Source organism: Cyberlindnera jadinii (genome assembly GCF_001661405.1).
Source record: "Cyberlindnera jadinii NRRL Y-1542 unplaced genomic scaffold CYBJAscaffold_15, whole genome shotgun sequence".
In the NCBI taxonomy this organism is placed as follows: Eukaryota; Fungi; Ascomycota; class Saccharomycetes; order Phaffomycetales; family Wickerhamomycetaceae; genus Williopsis; species Williopsis jadinii.
Window position 1 is genome coordinate 270672 of NW_017963666.1, and position 18188 is coordinate 288859.

The 18188-nt window shown below is 44.1% G+C and overlaps 8 protein-coding genes across 8 annotated transcripts; 4 read left to right on the plus strand and 4 right to left on the minus strand.

The window, feature by feature from the left end:
- The first annotated feature begins 481 nt into the window (after positions 1-481).
- Positions 482-4352, plus strand: CFT1 (cleavage/polyadenylation factor CFT1). Its single transcript, XM_020215714.1, has one exon. It carries the CDS (start codon positions 555-557, stop codon positions 4329-4331), a length of 3777 nt encoding a protein of 1258 aa, XP_020068727.1. The 5' UTR covers positions 482-554; the 3' UTR covers positions 4332-4352.
- A 133-nt stretch (positions 4353-4485) lies between these two features.
- Positions 4486-5352, plus strand: IKI1 (Elongator subunit IKI1; the record flags this gene model as incomplete). The annotated part of the gene is made up of 1 exon (XM_020212975.1): positions 4486-5352. One exon carries the CDS (start codon positions 4486-4488, stop codon positions 5350-5352), a length of 867 nt encoding a protein of 288 aa, XP_020068728.1.
- On the minus strand, positions 5034-8080 carry OSH3 (oxysterol-binding protein related protein OSH3). The gene has a single exon (XM_020215715.1). The coding sequence runs from the start codon at positions 7960-7962 to the stop codon at positions 5431-5433; it is 2532 nt and encodes an 843-aa protein (XP_020068729.1). The 5' UTR covers positions 7963-8080; the 3' UTR covers positions 5034-5430.
- Positions 8081-8431: 351 nt separating this feature from the next.
- CYBJADRAFT_179873 (uncharacterized protein) lies at positions 8432-10633 on the plus strand. Its single transcript, XM_020216982.1, has one exon. The coding sequence runs from the start codon at positions 8594-8596 to the stop codon at positions 10559-10561; it is 1968 nt and encodes a 655-aa protein (XP_020068730.1). The 5' UTR covers positions 8432-8593; the 3' UTR covers positions 10562-10633.
- On the minus strand, positions 10633-12073 carry CYBJADRAFT_30439 (uncharacterized protein). The gene has a single exon (XM_020217653.1). It carries the CDS (start codon positions 11824-11826, stop codon positions 10705-10707), a length of 1122 nt encoding a protein of 373 aa, XP_020068731.1. The 5' UTR covers positions 11827-12073; the 3' UTR covers positions 10633-10704.
- On the minus strand, positions 12059-14212 carry VTC4 (Vtc4p; the record flags this gene model as incomplete). The annotated part of the gene is made up of 1 exon (XM_020212972.1): positions 12059-14212. One exon carries the CDS (start codon positions 14210-14212, stop codon positions 12059-12061), a length of 2154 nt encoding a protein of 717 aa, XP_020068732.1.
- A 476-nt stretch (positions 14213-14688) lies between these two features.
- On the plus strand, positions 14689-15177 carry RPC17 (DNA-directed RNA polymerase III subunit RPC17; the record flags this gene model as incomplete). The annotated part of the gene is made up of 1 exon (XM_020212966.1): positions 14689-15177. One exon carries the CDS (start codon positions 14689-14691, stop codon positions 15175-15177), a length of 489 nt encoding a protein of 162 aa, XP_020068733.1.
- CCT3 (chaperonin-containing T-complex subunit CCT3) lies at positions 14871-16328 on the minus strand. Its single transcript, XM_020215716.1, has one exon. The coding sequence runs from the start codon at positions 16304-16306 to the stop codon at positions 15227-15229; it is 1080 nt and encodes a 359-aa protein (XP_020068734.1). The 5' UTR covers positions 16307-16328; the 3' UTR covers positions 14871-15226.
- Between the last annotated feature and the right edge of the window lie 1860 nt (positions 16329-18188).

The window sequence follows — 18188 nt, forward strand, 5'->3', positions numbered from 1 at the left end:
AAGCAGCTGTTAAACAAGGTGGTTCATCTAGCATCGGACGCTGTGTAAAGGTCGCATGTCGGGCCGGCCTCAAGCGCTCTTGGAGTACAGAACAACCAGGACAACACGATTTCGCACGGTGCGATTGGGAAGTTATCGCCGCTTAACTCCTTTCCGTCGGGGTTATTCTGAGCCTGCGGCGCGAAGACACAGGAAAGCTCCCTCGCTTTCGCTTTCTGTTTTCTCTCTTTTTAGTCCGGGCTGTCTCAGGACGGTGTGCGGGTGTGATTATGTAATGGGTTATGTAATCATACATCCGTACACCACTATATGTGTGTCGTTTGGCTTGTGCGGTTGATTACATAACCGTTATATAATCACACACCCGTGCACCACTTTGGCTTTTTCTGTAGTTTTTTCTCCCTCTGTGCTCGCTTTTTATGCTACGGACTTGTTCAGCGGCCCACCAAGTTTACATTTGTGTGTGTTTACTTTTTGAACGTCAACATCAACAACAACAACAACAACAACGAACCCGTAAACACAGCGGCTGGTTTGATTGATAGAGCGGTACGATGGAGGTGTACGACCAGATTGTCAATCCCTCGACGGTGACACACTGCACGGTGGCAAACTTCACGTCCTTGCAATGCGAGGACCTCATTGTGGTTAAGAATACGCTGTTGCAGGTGTTTCGTATCGAGGACGATAGACTGGTGTTGTTTGATGAATACACCTTACAAGGACAGGTGCTCGGTGTGGAGCGTGTCAAAGTTGGTGGGTCGAGGTACCACAAGCTTGTGTTGCTTACGAAGTTTGCCAAGTTGAGTATTGTCTCGTATAACATGGCAAAACGGTCTCTGGAGACTGAATCACTGCATTACTACGAATTGGAGTTCAAGAGGCTACACACGAACGGCCTATCGGAGGCATCTCTGCGAATGGATCCGAACTATAAGGCGGCGCTGTGCTTCCACAAGGATATTCTGGCGTTCTTACCGTTGGCGGCGTCTGAAGATGACCTTGATCTCGACGAAACCATCCAGCAACATTCAACCGAATTCCTGTTAAAATCCACCATCATCCCATCTTCAAAGCTGGACGCATCCATACACGACATCATTGATTGTCAGTTCTTGCACAACTATAGAGATCCAACGTTGGCTATTGTTTATAATGAAACTCCCGCGTGGGTAGCTGATTTGACAATCCACAAGGATACCGTGAACTTGGTGGTGTTGAACTTGGACCTGGCCACGGGCTCTTCAACACCAATCATAAACTTGGAAAATTTACCCCTCGATATATGGAGTGTGAAATCGCTTCCAGGTAACGGGCTCTTACTCATAGGTTGCAATGAGATTATCCACGTTGATAACTCAGGAAATACCAAAGGTATAGGTGTGAACGAATACTACAAAGACTGTACAGATTTCAAACTGGAGGACCTCTCAGCTCTAGATGTGTTTTTGGAGGATTGTCAGGTGGAAGTACTTGATAGCTCTGTACTTATCGCTGATAAGCAAGGTGGGCTTTTTAACTTGACATTTCAAAAAGACGGTAAGTCTATTAGAAAACTCCAAATGTCCAAGTTGGAGAGTCAATTCCCAATGAGCCAGCCCTCGACTGTGGCCAGAATTGGTGATTATGTCTTCTTTGGAAACTCAACAAGCGATGCTCTCCTATTGAAATCGAGAAAAACTGATTCTGAAAATGAACAATCTTTGGAAAAGATTCAACGAGAAGGCAGAAACGAACAGGACGATGTCAGCATGGCCAACGATGATGAAGATGAAGACCTATATGGAGATGAAGAAGACATTAGCTCAAATGAATCTGTCCAGTTTGATAAAGTAGATTCTTTGTTTAACAATGGACCAATCATTTCTTTTACACTGGCACGTTTATCACCAGAGCCTTCATCCCAGGGGTTGACCAATCCGAATTACAACGAACTATCCATTGTTGGTGTTAATGGTGAGAACGCTTCAGGGAGAGTCACATGCTTCAACCCAACGCTCCAACCGAAAATCCATTCCACACTTAAATTTCAAAACATCACTAAATGTTGGAACTTGTTGAATAAGTATCTAATAACCACCGATTTAAACAATTTCAAGAGTGAGATATTTTTGATTAATGACAATTTCAAGAACTTTCAGAGCTTGGATTTCAAGAACAACAACATCACTGTTAACATTGACGTTTTCACCTCGAAAAAGAGAATTGTTCAAGTGTCCTCGTCAAACATTTACATCTTTGACTATAGTTTCAAAAAAGTCCTACAAATGAATGCGGATTTTGAAATATTGCATGCAAAGCTATTGGATCCATACATTATTTTAACTTCATCAAACGGTGAGATAAGAATCTTTGATGTTGATTCTAGAGGCAGAAAGTTGAACAAAGTGAAATTGCCGAAGTCTTTGACCGATATAATTTTGACCTATGGTACAGTATCAAACACCTCGCTACTTAACACTGGTAAGAAGAGGAGCCAAACAGATGAGAACATCAATGTGTCAAACCCAGTATTCTTAGTAACCACTGTTAATAACCAGATTTTGGCGTTCAGACCAAACCATAACGAAGAGGTGTTCCAATTTACGAACATTCATAAACTTATTGAAGTTGGGGAGGTGATTCCCTTCCAAAACGTTGATGGATTGGTCCCAGATCCTTTCTTTAAGCAGGTTGAACTTTTAGCACTTGGTGATGAATTCAACAAAGACGAGATCCTTACGCTATTGACGATTGGTGGTGAAATCATCACTTATAAGTTGGATGGGAGTCATTTCAAGAAAGTTGAAACCAATGCAATTACTGGTGCTCCAGAAAATGTTTATCCTCAATCAACTATTCTTGAGCGTAAACTTATCCCATTCCAAACAAACGGTTATAATGTGCTCTTTGTCACTGGTAAGCAACCTTATATCGTGATAAAGACGAGTCAATCGAATCCAAAAATCTTCAAGTTTACTCATACTTCTCTCATCTCGCTATGCTCATATGAGGATAAGATCATGTTTATCGACGGCGGCAAGAATGCAAGAATCTGTTCGATTCCGTTTGGTCCAAATCACGATTATACGAACAAACTTCCAATTGATATATTTCCTATTGGTAAGACAATCAACAACATTGCCTTCCATGAGACATCAAATTTGTTGGTGATGTCGTCATTAAGGGAGATTCCGTACGACGCCAAAGACGAAGAAGGAAATCCAATTGTCGGTACAGAAGATAAACGTAAAGCCGCTAGCTTCAAGAGCTCCTTGATCCTTGTTGATCCTACCAATTGGGTCATATTCGATGAGATGGAATTTGACGACGACATTGTGGTGAATTCTGTCAAATCACTTCAACTGATCGTTTCTTCCAAGTCCAAAAAACGGAAAGAGTTTATCGTTTTAGGAACTGCAAAGTACAGAACTGAAGATTTAACCGTATTGGGTGCCTTCCAGTTGTATGATATAATTTCTATTGTGCCTGATCCTGACAAGCCTGATGTTGATTACAAATTGAAAGAGATTGTGAGCGAAGTCGTCAAGGGAGGTGTCACAACTGTCACTGAGATTAGTGGAAGATTTTTGGTTTCACAAGGTCAAAAGGTACTGATTAGAGATTTGCAACAGGACAATTCTACTGTCCCTGTGGCCTTTAGAGATACTCCAACAACTCTATCGGATTCCAAGTCTTTTGAGAATCTGGTTTTGGTTAGTGATACTTTGAAGAACATTATGTTCTTAGGATTTGACGCTGAGCCTTATAGGCTTTTGTTGCTGGGTAAGAGCCTGGAAGATCTGAATGTTTCAAGTTGTGATTTCCTCGTGTCTAATGGTGAAGTCCATTTCCTTGTTGCTGACCATGAAGGAACCTTACACCTTGTATCTTACGACCCGGATGATCCAAAGTCTCTCAGTGGCCAGAGGCTTATGCACAAGACAACATTCCATATCAACACACTCACAACAACCATGAGACTGGTGCCTAAGCATGAGGAATTCAAGCAGACGAGTGATAGTTATCAGGTCATAGGTGCCAATGTTGATGGTTCGATATTCAAAGTCACACCTATCGATGATCAAACGTACAGAAGATTCTATATACTGCAACAGCAGCTGAGCGACAAAATTGGCCATCACTGTGGGTTGAATCCTAGAGCAAATCGTCTACAATTCAATGACGCTGGAGTTAAACCAATTATTGATTTTGGGCTTATTAGGCTCTTTGTTCATTTAAACATCGAGAAGAGACTTCAATTCAGCCTCAAAGTTGGTAAAAGAGCATACGCTGAGATTTGGAGAGACATAGTTGAGATTGAAAACACTTTGAAGAATCTTTGCGAATAGAACGATTGTTTTGACTGTGTTGATGTATTTTGTTGTAGAAATCTGTAGGCGAAGAATATGGAGAGCGGTCACGAAAAAAAAAACTTTGTCCGATGAGACATAAAGAACTGGGACATAAAGAACTGGGACATAAAGAACTGGGACATAAACAAAGATGGCATCGCAGACACAGAGCTCCACGGTGCTACTCACAAGACTCCTATCACAAAAGGAACAATCGCCTCTAGTGCTGATTCTCGATACAATAGCACAGTCTTCGTTATATCTTCAACAGGAGTTCATCCACCATAAGCAGGATTCAACAAGTGTGACACTGGTATCGTTCGAGACCGTTGATAAGCCGCAATGGGCTGATATCTTCCTAGAGGCTCAAGACAAGCCATTGAAACGTATTATCGAACTTGTGAACGAAAGCGTTGATCCTCAGGGTAAGAATCTGGTGATCATTGACGCTATAAACTATATTCCAAATCATAAGCTCACGCAGTTCATCACATCCATTTCGAGGCCTAATATCACGGTGGTTGCAACTTTCCATACCTCATGTCCTGAAGAGGATCGCTCACAGTACAGCAACTATCCCTCAAGCTATACGCTATTGACGTACATTGCGTCATCTATCTTTGAAGTACTGCCTAATAGCCTCGACGATGAAGAGTTGGAACGACACGTTCAAGAGTTCAAGATACCAAGTGGGCTTAATACACAGTCTTTTGTGCTGAACTTGATCAACCGTCGAAAGAGTGGCCGTTCTTTGTCTTACAAGTTTCAAATAAACACGCTGACACACGAATACTCACCAATAGTTGATAAACCTCAAGAACACGTTGATTCTCAAGAGCTGTTGAAGGATTTGACCACTTTCAACTTGACAACATCAGCAAAGCAACAAAAAGCAAGGGAAAACGTTGAACTGCCTTATCTTGATGCGCAAAGCTTTGAGACGGGTGGAGCCATCGTCTACGAATTCGAAAAGGATGACGATTATGATGAAGAAGATCCATATGAAGATCCATTTTAGCTCTCTAATAGCAATCGTGTTGTGTGGCATATAAACATGTATTTGTATAAGTAAAGACAAAGTGAACAAGGGAGAAGATCACCACAACTCCGTGAGTCCATCCCAGTTGCCAACTTTACGTCTTTCCCAATAGTTCGCTGAGCCTTTGATCAATTCCCACGACAAATCATCCGATATGTTTGATTTCGCAAAGAATGAAGGGACATGTACTTGATTAGCATCTGCAACTTCTTTTCTTCTGTCTCTTTGTCTTTGTTCAAGGGCTAATTTCATCTCAGATGCTCCATCGACATCACCGTCTTCGTACATTCTAACGTCTGGTCTCAGTCTTGAATCAGTAAACGGGATCTTACCCTTTTCAATAAGAGTAATCTGGTTCAAATTTGATGCGTATATCGAAAACCCCCATTTGGAAGATTCGTCCCGTAGCAGTTCAGATGCTTCATAAATCGTCTCACTGAACTTGGAATCGTTCCCCTTCTTTATGGTGATTTCATTGGTCCATTTGCCCTCAGCATAGTATTCTGATTTCTTTCCTGCCTTGTCCATAACCTTAATCTTGACTTCTTCACAACGTGGAGTTGAAAACATACCACTGGTGGGTTTCTTGAACTCGACAACAGATTTCATTCCCGATGAGCTTGTGACTATAACGTTGTTCGAAGGCTCTGTGTATCTATCACCAGCAATGATGTTCTTAACTATCGTCGTTGGTTGTGACCATTTCAGAATCTCACCAGTGGCTTTGAACACCAAAGTCAAAGTACCGTTGTTCACGAGTTCGATGGATTTGCCCCAAAACTTTTGATCTGGAGAAACACTGAAGGACAACTCCCAAAGTGAAGATTCACAGTGGAATGCAAATATCTGTGGCTTATGGCTAACTTTCTCACCAATCATTCTGAATCCCACATTTTCATCAACAAGTTCATAGGTTTCACCCAAGATTGGATTAAACGGCTTTCTCATGTTTCTCTGTTTGGATCTAAATGAGCCTAGATTCGCAACAGCAAATGCAGCAACTTTTAAAGTTCTTAAATCTTGATTGGTCTCTGTAGCAGCCTGGTTCAATATATCACCATGTTCAAACATTTCGGAAAATTTCTGTAGAATGGTTAAAGGCTCATTATAAGTAACTGGCATGGATATGGTGGACAAATCCTTACCAACGTTTTTCCTCAAGAATGAAAATAAACTTGGAGGATTTGTTGTTGACGGTTTAACATCATTTCTTCTCTTTATCTTTTCTAATGGTAATGGACTCAAATCCCTTGATGCAGCACTCTCGGTAATTGCAGCCTTTGGAGCAAATTCTAGCACTGATTCATCAGCATCTGATAAATCATCAACAGATATGTTACTGTCCAAAGAAGTTTTCTGTCCTTGAAGAACAAGAACGTGGTTATCCAACTGATCATATTCATTTGATTCAAGCGTCTCGTGGGCATCATAGTAATCATCACTAAATACAGAATTAGTTGGAGATAACACCGTTATGTTCATATCTTGGGATTCCAATACTGAGTTGACATAAAGGGAAAGTGATTGTAGCTGTTCTTTCATGGCTGAAATGTCCTTGTCGTCTTTCGTACTCTCCAGATGAGCAAGTGTACTGTGTAATTCATCCAATTTTTGATTGATGATGGAAAACTCCTCAGGGTGGTGACCCTTGACATCGGCATTTTCCTCCTCGATTTTAGCAAACAAGTCAGCATTTTCCTTTGAAGAAGAAGGTAAGAACTGTGGACTTGCCATTGCGGACGTATCAGTATTTTCGGCAGAAGACTGTGAGGGTTGTTGTGGAGGCTGGGATGCAGTGCTATTGAGTTTTATAAAATCCAAGGCATTGATCCAATTACTCCAATCTTGATCGTTCAAAGTCTTCAAGATCCAAACCTCCATACCAGAGTCAATGACTATGGTATTGTCCTCTTTGAAAGCAGATACAGTGGACAAATTGATCTGCATTTCACCTCTAAACTTATGAGTGTTTTCATTGAGATAATAACTCAGCGTGTTGTACTTGAAGTTCAACACAAAGAACCTCTTGGTAAATCCTTGAAGTTTCTTCCTCTTCTTCTTCAATAGATAGCCTTGCAAGTACTGACCGTTCCGTGGGTGCAATTGACTCTGCAAGTTCACAGAAGACGCCGACGTCGATAACCTTCTAATCGCCGGCTTGTTCTCAACAAAGAACTTGTTGAAGAGCACCTTCTTCGAATAGCTCTTCGAAAACGTGTTATCAAAAACAAACGCAAAGATCCCACCGTGGTCCAGCTTCAACTCCTCCTTGAACAGCTGGTTCCCCTGGAGCATCCCGTAGCTCTTCACCTCAACCAGCTGAGAGTTGCGCAACCGCTCATCCAGCGGCATCGACCTCGTCGACGAGCTCCTCTTGATCTGCTGCAACGACGTGGTTGACGAATTGCCGCTCTCACCAAGCCCTGTAGCGCCGTAGATCGTCGGAGACACCTTGTCCTCCGTGGACTGGTACACGCTGAACTTGATGGACCGCTTCAGGGGCTTTAGCTGAAATATCACATGAGAGCCGTCAGGAACGTGGATCCATTTCACAGCAAACGAGCGTGAATGGATGTCAATGGTTTCCATTCTCTGCTGATGCTGTTGGTGATGCTTTCTACTTCCTCTTGCTCTTCTTAGCCCAACTGCTGTGCCAACCGCCACGTGTGTTGGATGAACCGCCCAGCTTCCTTGTTGTTTGTTTACGTCTGTGCTTGTGTTCTGTGTCCGCTGTTGATTTGTTGATGAGGGAGCTCTGCACCGCGCGCAGTTCTCTGCCGTAGTGTGTGCGCGTGCTAATTCCTTTGGGCGGGAGTTCGATGCCGCGGTGGGACACAACGTGTGCGCCTGATTCCGACTTGCCGTGATCACGTGATGTATCACGTGGATGCGAATGGACGTATATTGCAGATGGATGTGGACTACACGCCTGCGTCGTGGGTGTTATACTGTTACCTTCCCCCGGAGTAGTACGGTGCAACCACTCTGTATCAAAGGACAAGATCAATTGGAGCCATTGCCATAGGTAACGTTCCAAGAAGGACGCGTATGTTGAGGTGGTAGTTAGAGCTTATACGGGCACTTTGTCACATCCAAACACCACGTGCAGCTACTGGTTTGCGCCACACACGGTATCTATTGTTTACGCAGAGCCATTACATCAACATCAACATATAATACCGTGGTGAGCAGACAGCAGTTAGTAGAAGCGTAAGGGGAAATGCTCCACTTGTTGCCGGTGGAGATTGTTGAGCAGATCCTTTTCTATGTGGATGTACCGGATTTGGATAACTTGTTATCAATCCCAACGTTCAAGGACGCATTATCTGACAAGATAGGGCTCATCATTTGTGAAGAGAGCCTGAAGCAGTTGTATCCACACATAGAACAGAGATACCAAATCACTGACCATGCAAATGGTATAAATGGTATGGAAAGGTGTCTCTGTGTTGTTGTGCTCGGAGAGTTGTCTAGTGAATCACTCAGGGACGAGCTTGTCAAGAACCACATTCCGAAGAAGTTTTGCTTCCCTAATATGGACCGAAGTGAAACCATAACAGAAACCACATTGTCCTTCTTGCAGAACGAAAGGCACTGTATAAAGGATACTGCCTTCTTCCAGTACGCCACTGAAGATTACCAGAGTAGCTGTACACTGAAATTTGAAGACTATTGGAATCCTTTGATCCACAGGTGCTCTCAGCTGAGATCTTTAATTTTACAAGATGTTGGCTTCTTTCCTGAAGCACTTGATCTGCCATGTCTTGAAAAGTTGAATCTCATCGGATGTTCAAGCTTAGATACATCAACTAGATGGGATCTACCGAAGCTCACAACGCTGGTTGTTGAAGAAACTTTCGATTCAATCAATTCTTCGATAGACTACGAGACCATTATGATTACAACGCTCAGATTGCATTTAATACGAGATGACATACACTGGTTTGGATTTAATAATGACTCCATTAATTCTCTTTCGGTTACACTTGAGGGATCAGCCTCACTTAAAATTGAGGATACATCATTTCTTTCTCTAAAGAGAGCATTTCTGAGCTCTGGTGGTGCTTTAACTCTACACCGAGTAAGTCTATCATCGTTGACTAATGTTGAGATCAAACTTTCGGAATGCATAAGTATATCAGGATTGGATGCTCCCAGTTGCAGAGCCTTGAGCGTGTCTTCATCTGCGTCCTCTAAGAGAGATCATTTCTGTTTTATAGATGCTCCAAAGTTATCAAATATGCGTTTGAGTGGGTGTCATTTCAGCTTAATCATGGGAAACAACTTTCCATCTTTAAAAGAAGTGTATCTTTGTTCTGTGATGGGCCCAAATGATGAGAGATGCTATGACTTCCTTCAAGGAGTAGCAGGTCTTAAGATGATGTCTTCTGATCCCTGGTGGAAGTACACCCCCAATATTGAATATTTGAATATCTCTGACAATAAGTCATCAAACCTTGAAGATCTAAGGGAATTCCAGCTCCCTAAGCTCAAAGATTATTGCATAACTTACATTCGTGATGCATCGTTTAGTCCATTAGAGCTAACATGCGGATCACCGTTGCCGAATTCACCAAGACTTGAAACCATTTCTATCATGAATTTTGCGACCCATCCAAGCGATATCAGAGATATTCAAAGGAAATATTCGTCATCTTTGTTGATAATATCAGTCATCGAACAACCATTGTTAAAAACTGACTATATTACCGGGTACACATTCGACTTGAAAGAAGTCTCTTTTCCAGTTTTGGAGTCGCTTTCGATGGAGATGGGGTATCCCGTAACTTACAACTTCATGAACGCTAACTTCCCAAAGCTCAACTATCTACTTTTGACATCGTCACTTCCTGGAGCCAATAATAGTCATTCTGATCTTGGTGAGTTCCATCTCGATCTCAAAGCACCTGAGCTCTGTTTACTATCTCTTGAAGATACAAGTGTGGGGCCTAATCCGTGCATACATGAGCTTCCTAAGTTAAAATCACTGAGAATATTGAATCCTCCCGATTTGAATGTACAGAGCTTGACCGTTGTGAGATGTCCACAGCTGGAGGCTTTCTTATTGGAGAAGGAGACACCAAATCAAGATGGCTCGATTTTATTGATACGTCACGATGGAAGTCTGGACAAAGTAGTGGATCTCAACACCAACTACAAGTACAAAAGGCTGGAAACTATGGTTTAGTACTGAAGATATAATCCCTTCAAATCCTTGTCGAGGTTGTATGCTCGTACACTGTAATGCTATTATTTATCAGAATGGGCAATGCATACTCAACGACTGATCCAAAGTATACGATGATGATAGACGAGATGGGCCTGGCATCACTATAAATAACGCCTTTTGCGCCTTGGAAGAGCCGGTATTGTCATGAGATTGACGTTGCACAAGTCATAGTACTCGTCTTCATCCATGTCGTCATGAGCCGAATAAACCCCAGTGCCTGACTCGTTCAGTGGCATGTTGCTTTGACTTCTACCGGTTTCATTCCCAGTGTATTCCATGCTGACTTGGTTCAACTTCATAACAGTCTCAGAATGGTCTTGTCTGTATAGTTTCTTGACATACCTCGTTATTTTCCTAGACTGGTACTCTAGGACATCATCATGGTCTACAAAGAGCCCAAACTTGAATCCCGTGCACAGCAGACCGACACTAGTTCCAATGTTGAAACTACTGTTATCATTCATCACAAGTGGCCAGCAGCACGACTGGTCATCATACTCGTACCTCATATCTTCATCAAGAGATGTTGATAGATTGCCATCGTCGTTTGATACTGTGCTCGACGTTTCAACAATACCTTGATAGCACTCGTTTCGCCAAATCGACACACAACCAGTAGTGCCAGAGGAGCTCTCAACCTCGTTCCCGAGCTTTGCGAATTGGCTGTGATTCGTCACTGTTGTGAGATACATAGGAACGTCAGATAACCACTTGTCCACCTTCTCCCTGTGAGACATGTTTGGCGTTCCCCTTGGATCAAACCCTGGGGGGAACCGGTATGGACGTGGAACGTCCTCACAGGCTCCATCATGATACTGCTGCTGCTGCTGCTGCTGCTGTCCAACATGGCGTGAGCTTGGACCAGTAAAATGGCCACCCATGTACTGCTGTGCTTGCACGCCGAAATGACCACAGTCGTCAGGCTTCACGCCCTGACCACCCTTTGGAGCTGTCTTCAAGTCTGTGAAACCATCTCTGCTATGACTGCCTGTAAAGCCATGGGTTGACGCCTGAACGTGGGGACGGCTCAAAGGACTGGGGCCGCTGTACTGCAATGCCTGTCTACTCAACCCGTGCGTGCCCTTGAGGTAAACACTGTTGGTGCTCATATTCCCCTGGAGGCGATCTGTACCGCATCCAGTCACGTGCGCCCTAGAGCCATTGGCTTGCACGGGTCCTTGTTCACGTTGACGGTAAGATGTGGTACTAACACTGTGTTGCATATCAGACAATGCCGGTGATCTGGTTAACACGCTAAAGTGATCTAGAGGAAATGAAACGATACTGTGCTTTATAAGTAGGAAGAAAATGGACTAAAACATCTAAACACACCTTCCATTGGCAGAACCTCGTCCTCGCCCCCCATCTCTGTGTAACATTCGACGTATCATCGCCACTATCGCCTGGGCAAGTTAAGGATTTGTGGTAGAGAAGCTCTTTTGTGTACATCAACAATCAAAGGACCCTAAAGAGGAAGGTTGCAAACACTGACAGAGCCAATGCTGAGCAGATCAATGTCGGGCCGTATTTGTCGTCGTAGTTGGCGGCAACCTTGGCCCTGATGTTGATGACTCTCCACATGTACATGACGGAAGCATAGACGATGGTGCCGACGGTGGTGAGGTAGAAGCCAACGGAGGCGGCTAGCGAGACGCGGTCGCCGTAGGAGAGCAGAGTTGTTGTTGTTGCGCTGAGGATAAGCGCGATGGAGATCCAACTCAGGTAGGTTCTCTCTGTTGCAAAGTACACCTTTGGCTCGACTCTGACTGGGACGCAAATCTTCTTGCCCGGTGGTGCCTTAAACCTGGACTCAAAGATGGTATCCTTCGACACCTTGTAGGTGTTTTCATCAGTGAAGAAGTCTTCTATCGATGCCACTGCGCTGTTGTACCAAGCAACAACAGGGTTGGAGCTGCTTAGTCTGGTGGTGGCGCCGTTCCCTCCGCTGCTCAATAGCGGAGAGCTCTCTGAAACACCCTGCGTGTTTGGCTGAGTGCCCTGCTGAGAGGACTCGCCAATGGCACCAAACTGGGTGGAAGAGCCAACGCCTGTGCCAATTGCCTCTTCTTCGTCCATGTATTCACCACTCGAAGTGTTGTTGTTGGAGTCCACGTTTCTATGAATACCGATTTCGTTGGAGAGCACAGGCTTTCTAATATCGACGCCCATCTGAGGTAACCAGAACGGAATTAGATCAACACGTTCTGGCAGGAGAGAAGCACAACCATGGATGAACTTGGAGAACTTTGGCACGGCCTCAACAAGATGGGAAGAGATCAAGTCTCTGACCCATTGTGGTGGTTCCTGGCCCATTTGAGTCTGTAGTTTGACCTCAAGAACAGCGTATGGGAATCTTTCGACGTCCTTTGGAGGCAATTGAGAGAATGGCCAGTCAACACCAATGTCCATTCTTCTCCAGTTACCCTTTGTTCTATCAACACCGTCAAAGTTATCCTCTCTAACCATGGTCAGCTCAGTATCAAGAGAGATACGAACTCTTGCATCACCAGGCAACTGGAACGCAGTTCTGTTGTAGAAGGATCTCATCACAGGTCTCAATCTCTTCTTCAACATGGTGTACTGGACTTCAGTAGCCAAGGCCTCCAAGCCTTCGATCTCCTTCAAGGACTTCTTACCATCTTTTCTCATCTTTTCAAACGCTTGTGGAACTGTGTATTCACCCTTCATGAAGGCATTGACGTGTCTCTCCTTCAATGGGAATCTGGCCTTGACAGAGTTTTCACCAGTCCAGTCCTCTCTATGGGTCTTTCTTTCGACAAAGATGGTGTCTGATGACATGCCACCATACCATCTCAATCTGTGTGCCTCTGCACCTTCGTCCTTTCTCAGTCTTCCGTAGTACAAGTCCATGTTCTCGTTATCGTAGTAGATCGAGGTGATGGCGGAGTCTTCCACTTCAAAGTCCTTGTTGGCATTGAAGACCAGCACTGGCAAGTGCTTCAGGATGATGAGCTTCAGCTCCGTGATGTTATCTGGATGAACCCAGTACTTTGTAGTTTGACGGACAAAGTTCTGTTGAGATCCACCAGCAGCTGAATCTCCCTTGACTGGGTTACCCCTTGTTCTAACCAGGTCGTACAGCCCAGAGAGCTTGACAATCATCGGGTCGTAGTTGTCCTTAAAGAACGGCTTAGCATCCAGACGCACTTGAAAGATTGGCTTCAATGTCCAACTGGTCTGCTTATCGTGCTTCTTGATGATCTTTTGGAACCCGGTGTAGTTCAGTCTTGTGAATTTGGCCAGGTCGTGCACGTCAGCAATCACATCACTCAGCTCCTCCTCCAGGTCCTCAAAGTCCTGCTCAAAAGGAGGCGCACCAGACTCAAGCATCGCCAGCACCTCCGTCACAGAGTGCTCAGCATCCTTGATTCTTCTCACAATCTCCTGTCTCTTCACCTTTTGGAAGGTGTACACCTTATCCAGCTCCGCCTCCAGGCTCGTGAGGAACTTCTCCTCCAGCTCATCGGTCCAGACATTGCCATTCTGTTGCAACCCACTCTTCAATTCACCCTTCAACTCATCGTAGGAGATGTAGTAGAAGTTGTAGTCCCGGATAAGGGAGCTCTTCAGATGTTCGCCGAATTTCATCGCTTGTCTTCACTCAACTCTTCAGCTGATTGGATTCCTTCACAAGAATGTAGGTACACTGCCAATTGAATATGGCAAGAGAAGGTTAAGTGAAAGAACCAAGCAGGAAAAAAAGCTGTGATGTATCGAGTTTGGTTGTATGTTTAATACCCAAGCGGAAGAAAGAGTAGAGAAGCGCACGTGGGGGTTGGTGTGCGTGGTGTGCGGAGTTCTGCAATGGTCGGGAAACTAGCGTGCGACTTCCCAATGAGGCAGTTGACATTTTGTGAAGAAAATGGTTACGAGCGCGTGTACCCTGCTTACGTAAGAACATCCAAACATCACATACTGCTGAGATGTCGGTGTGTTTGTCACGTGATCACATGTGTGTTTTTATTTTTTTTTCTGCTTAACTTCACCAGCTCATACTGTTTAATGGCCATCGTCTGCACAGAGCTTGCGTGTCTCGAGTTGTACAATCGTAGCCAATATCCTCGATGAAGGTTGAGATTGAAAGGGAAAGGCTTCTGTCGAACTTCGAAGTGTTTGAGCATTTGAAGGAGATCCAGCGACAGAATAACTGGATGGCACAGCAGGACAATGCCAAAAAGCCCAAGAGGTCGTTGAACCCAGATTTGGAGAGCATCACGAGAGATCTGAGCTCGTATCTGTCCAAGACCCCTGTGCACATCCAGTCCGTTGATAGTATAACGGAGTGTATGAAGGATCTGTCGAAATATTCGCTGGAGAAGATTGAGAAGCTACAAATCATCAACTCCGCGCCGTACTCGATGGTCAGCCTATATAGTGTTATAGAGGAATGCGATCAAAGGTTCAGCGAGGACGAGATCAACGACATCCTCGAGATAATACAGACACACTTCCCGATAGGCGAGGACGCGAGTGGTGAGGGTAACGAAGAATACGACGAGGATGAGGTGATGGTCGATCAGCAGGAGGAGGAGATCGTTGTAACAACTACATAGCATTTAATTAAAACGAGTATTGAGTTCATTTGTTAGTTAGTCACTTCGCTCATTCGTGTTTACGGACACCACTGACAATGTCATCAACCCTCAACAATAGACATGCACTTTCAATCGCAGTTTTGATACTCTGCTGCTTGATAACCTCGGGCTCCCAAATTCCATATTCGTTCATATCGACAATCTTACCGTTATCACCGTCGATACCCCATGTATGCTCGCCCTTTGCCTGTTTAGCTCTCAACTGGGACAACACTCTGATTGGGTTACCACCACAGTTTTGTACCAAGGTTCTTGGAATGACCTCAAAGGCGTCTGCAACGGCTTGGTACGGCCATTGCTGTATGCCTTCAATCGTTTTGGCCTTTTCACTGAGGCGAACACTCACAGCCATCTCGGTGGCACCTCCACCTGGTGCTAAGCTTGGCTCGAACATGACGTTACGTGTCACAGCCATAGCATCTTGTAAGTTACGTTCAATCTCGTTGAGGATATCCTTTGAAGGACCTCTCAAAAGCACAGTACAGGCCTGTGGTTCACGACATTGGGTTAGGAATGTGAAATACTCATCACCAATGAGCTCAACTTTGAACAACCCACATTTGGTACCGACATCCGACTCACGGAGGTCTTCGATTCTATTAACAATTGTGGCACCAGTGGCTCTGGCAATTCTGTTGTTATCAGACTTCTTGGTTCTTCTCAATGCGGTGACACCACCTTTTAGCAAGTAGTGTTGAGCCAGATCTGAAACACCCTTCTCTGTAATCACCAAATCAGGTTTAAAGGAGAGCAAGGTTTCACACATCTGCTTGACTTGCTCCTCCTCAATCTGCAAGATTCTGTTCCAATCTTCCTCCTTGGTGATTTCAATGTTGGTCTGCGATTCCCCCTTCTTGTACTCCAGTGGACAATCCAACAAGATGATTCTTGGGTTCTCAATGAGCCTTCTCATCTTTGGGTGTGTGACATCCTTGTTAAGGAGGACTCCATCCAACACCTTGGAATCTTCAATTTCACCCCCGGGGATCTTCTCAACTCTGATGTATCTCTTGATATCAATCTCCTTATGACCAGCGCCATCGTCAACCAACACGGTCTTCACAGCCTTCAGGGACAGCTTACACATGAGCTCACTCCATCTGTTGACATACTTGGTACCGATAGACGCCCCGATCAACTTGATCATTGCGTCTTCGTTGTCCAGATCAATAGGTCTTGAAACTTCATGGATCACCTCGAGGGCATCACTCAACGCCTGTTTCAACGCCTGGATGATAATCACAGGGTGAATGTTCTTTTCAATGTACGGGAAACTCTGCGCCAGGATTTCACCAGCAAGTATGATCACCGTGGTGGTACCATCACCAACCTCTTCGTCCTGGGTTCTACTCAGCTCAATCATCGACTTGGCGGCTGGATGCGCAACATCGATCTCTCTCAAGATCGCATGCCCGTCGTTTGTAAGCACAATACCGCCCATAGGGTCAAGCAGCATCTTCAGCATCGCCTTCGGCCCAAGACACGTTCTGATGATGTCACTCACTGCCTTTGCCGCGGTGATGTTGGAGATCTGGGCCTCTCTACCAGTTTGGCGGTCTTGGGACGTATCTGTTTGGTTCCAGCGGTTAGTAACGAGCGCGCAATATCCCGAGCCCCAAGGCTGACAACTTACTCATGAAAACCACTGGAGCTTGCATTGTTGATCTGCCGCTGCTTTGCTTTCCTTCTTCTCTCCGTGTCCTTTTGTTGGTGTAAACAGTGAAACCGCTGAAACTGTCGAGGAAAAATGTTGGTTAAGCGCTGTTTGTTGATGTTTTTTTTTTGCCTCTGTCGCCGTGGGATTTGTAATACATTACGTAATCCGTGTGTTTATGTAATTACTGACGTAATCAACTTGATTATGTAATCACTATGTATAACCCTGCTGCACGCAAGAAGTAACTGTCCGAGATGAGGGATGTGGTACGCTGAACAGCAACTACATAAGCAGATACAAGACGCCTTTTCAACTTTACGGCCGCTGGTAATTTGCTCGAGACTAAGAGTTTAGAGGCTGTTTGCTCCGGTTCGAAAAACAGTCTGTGTAGTTGCTCCAGGTTTTGGCCGATGGGTTAGACGTTGAAGGCCAACGTGTGTTGTTCTCAACTCACGAGTTGGGGCTAACAAGTAAATATTTGGACTTGGCGTATACCTCAACATCTTCATAGGAGTACACAGAGTAAGCTATTCCGTTTCAAAGAGCACTGTGTTCCTCTTGTGATGATAAGATGGTATTTGGTGCACTGTTAAAAAATTTTCTGTATTTGTTTTAAAAACTAGTCTCATATTTTTGTTCAGAAAATTAAGCTTGGGATAATGTGAGCACCTTGGTAAAACGAATTTTCTAATCAAACAATTTATCATATATCCAAGAATAAAACTTGGTAGTTAAGTGGTTTTAGTTTTCAAGTATAATTCCAGTATGACATGATAGTTCTGTAGCATTTATGTTATGGATTTACCTCCATTTCTAGTCAGATACTTCTGGCGATGCAGTCCAAAATTTGTATGCAGTATGCTCCTCTACAGCCCTAACGCACTCGGTCGAATTCTCTTGAGAGAGATGCAGTTACTGCATCTCAGTCATTATCAGATATTCCTTAAAAAGGCTGACAAAGGTTCATACAATGACCATTCCTCAGCAACTGTCTCAAACAATAATTTGCTTTATGGAAAAGCCACCAAGGATAATTAGCATGCGAAATACTTACCGTTGATCCATTTTACTCTGGCAAAATGATCAGTTGCCAGGAACCCTTATGTGATTATAGATGAGTTGGGATGTCCGTCAATAATTCGTGTATGCTCGTCGCAAAGATTTTCCAAAGACATATGCCAACAGTTAATGCTATATTGCAGGCATAATCCAAATTGCTTTCCCTTACAACAACTGTTCATTCTCTTCAGATCCGTAAATCTTCAAAATTAAGACCCGAATCGCCTTTTTCAACAATCACATCAGTATTAGA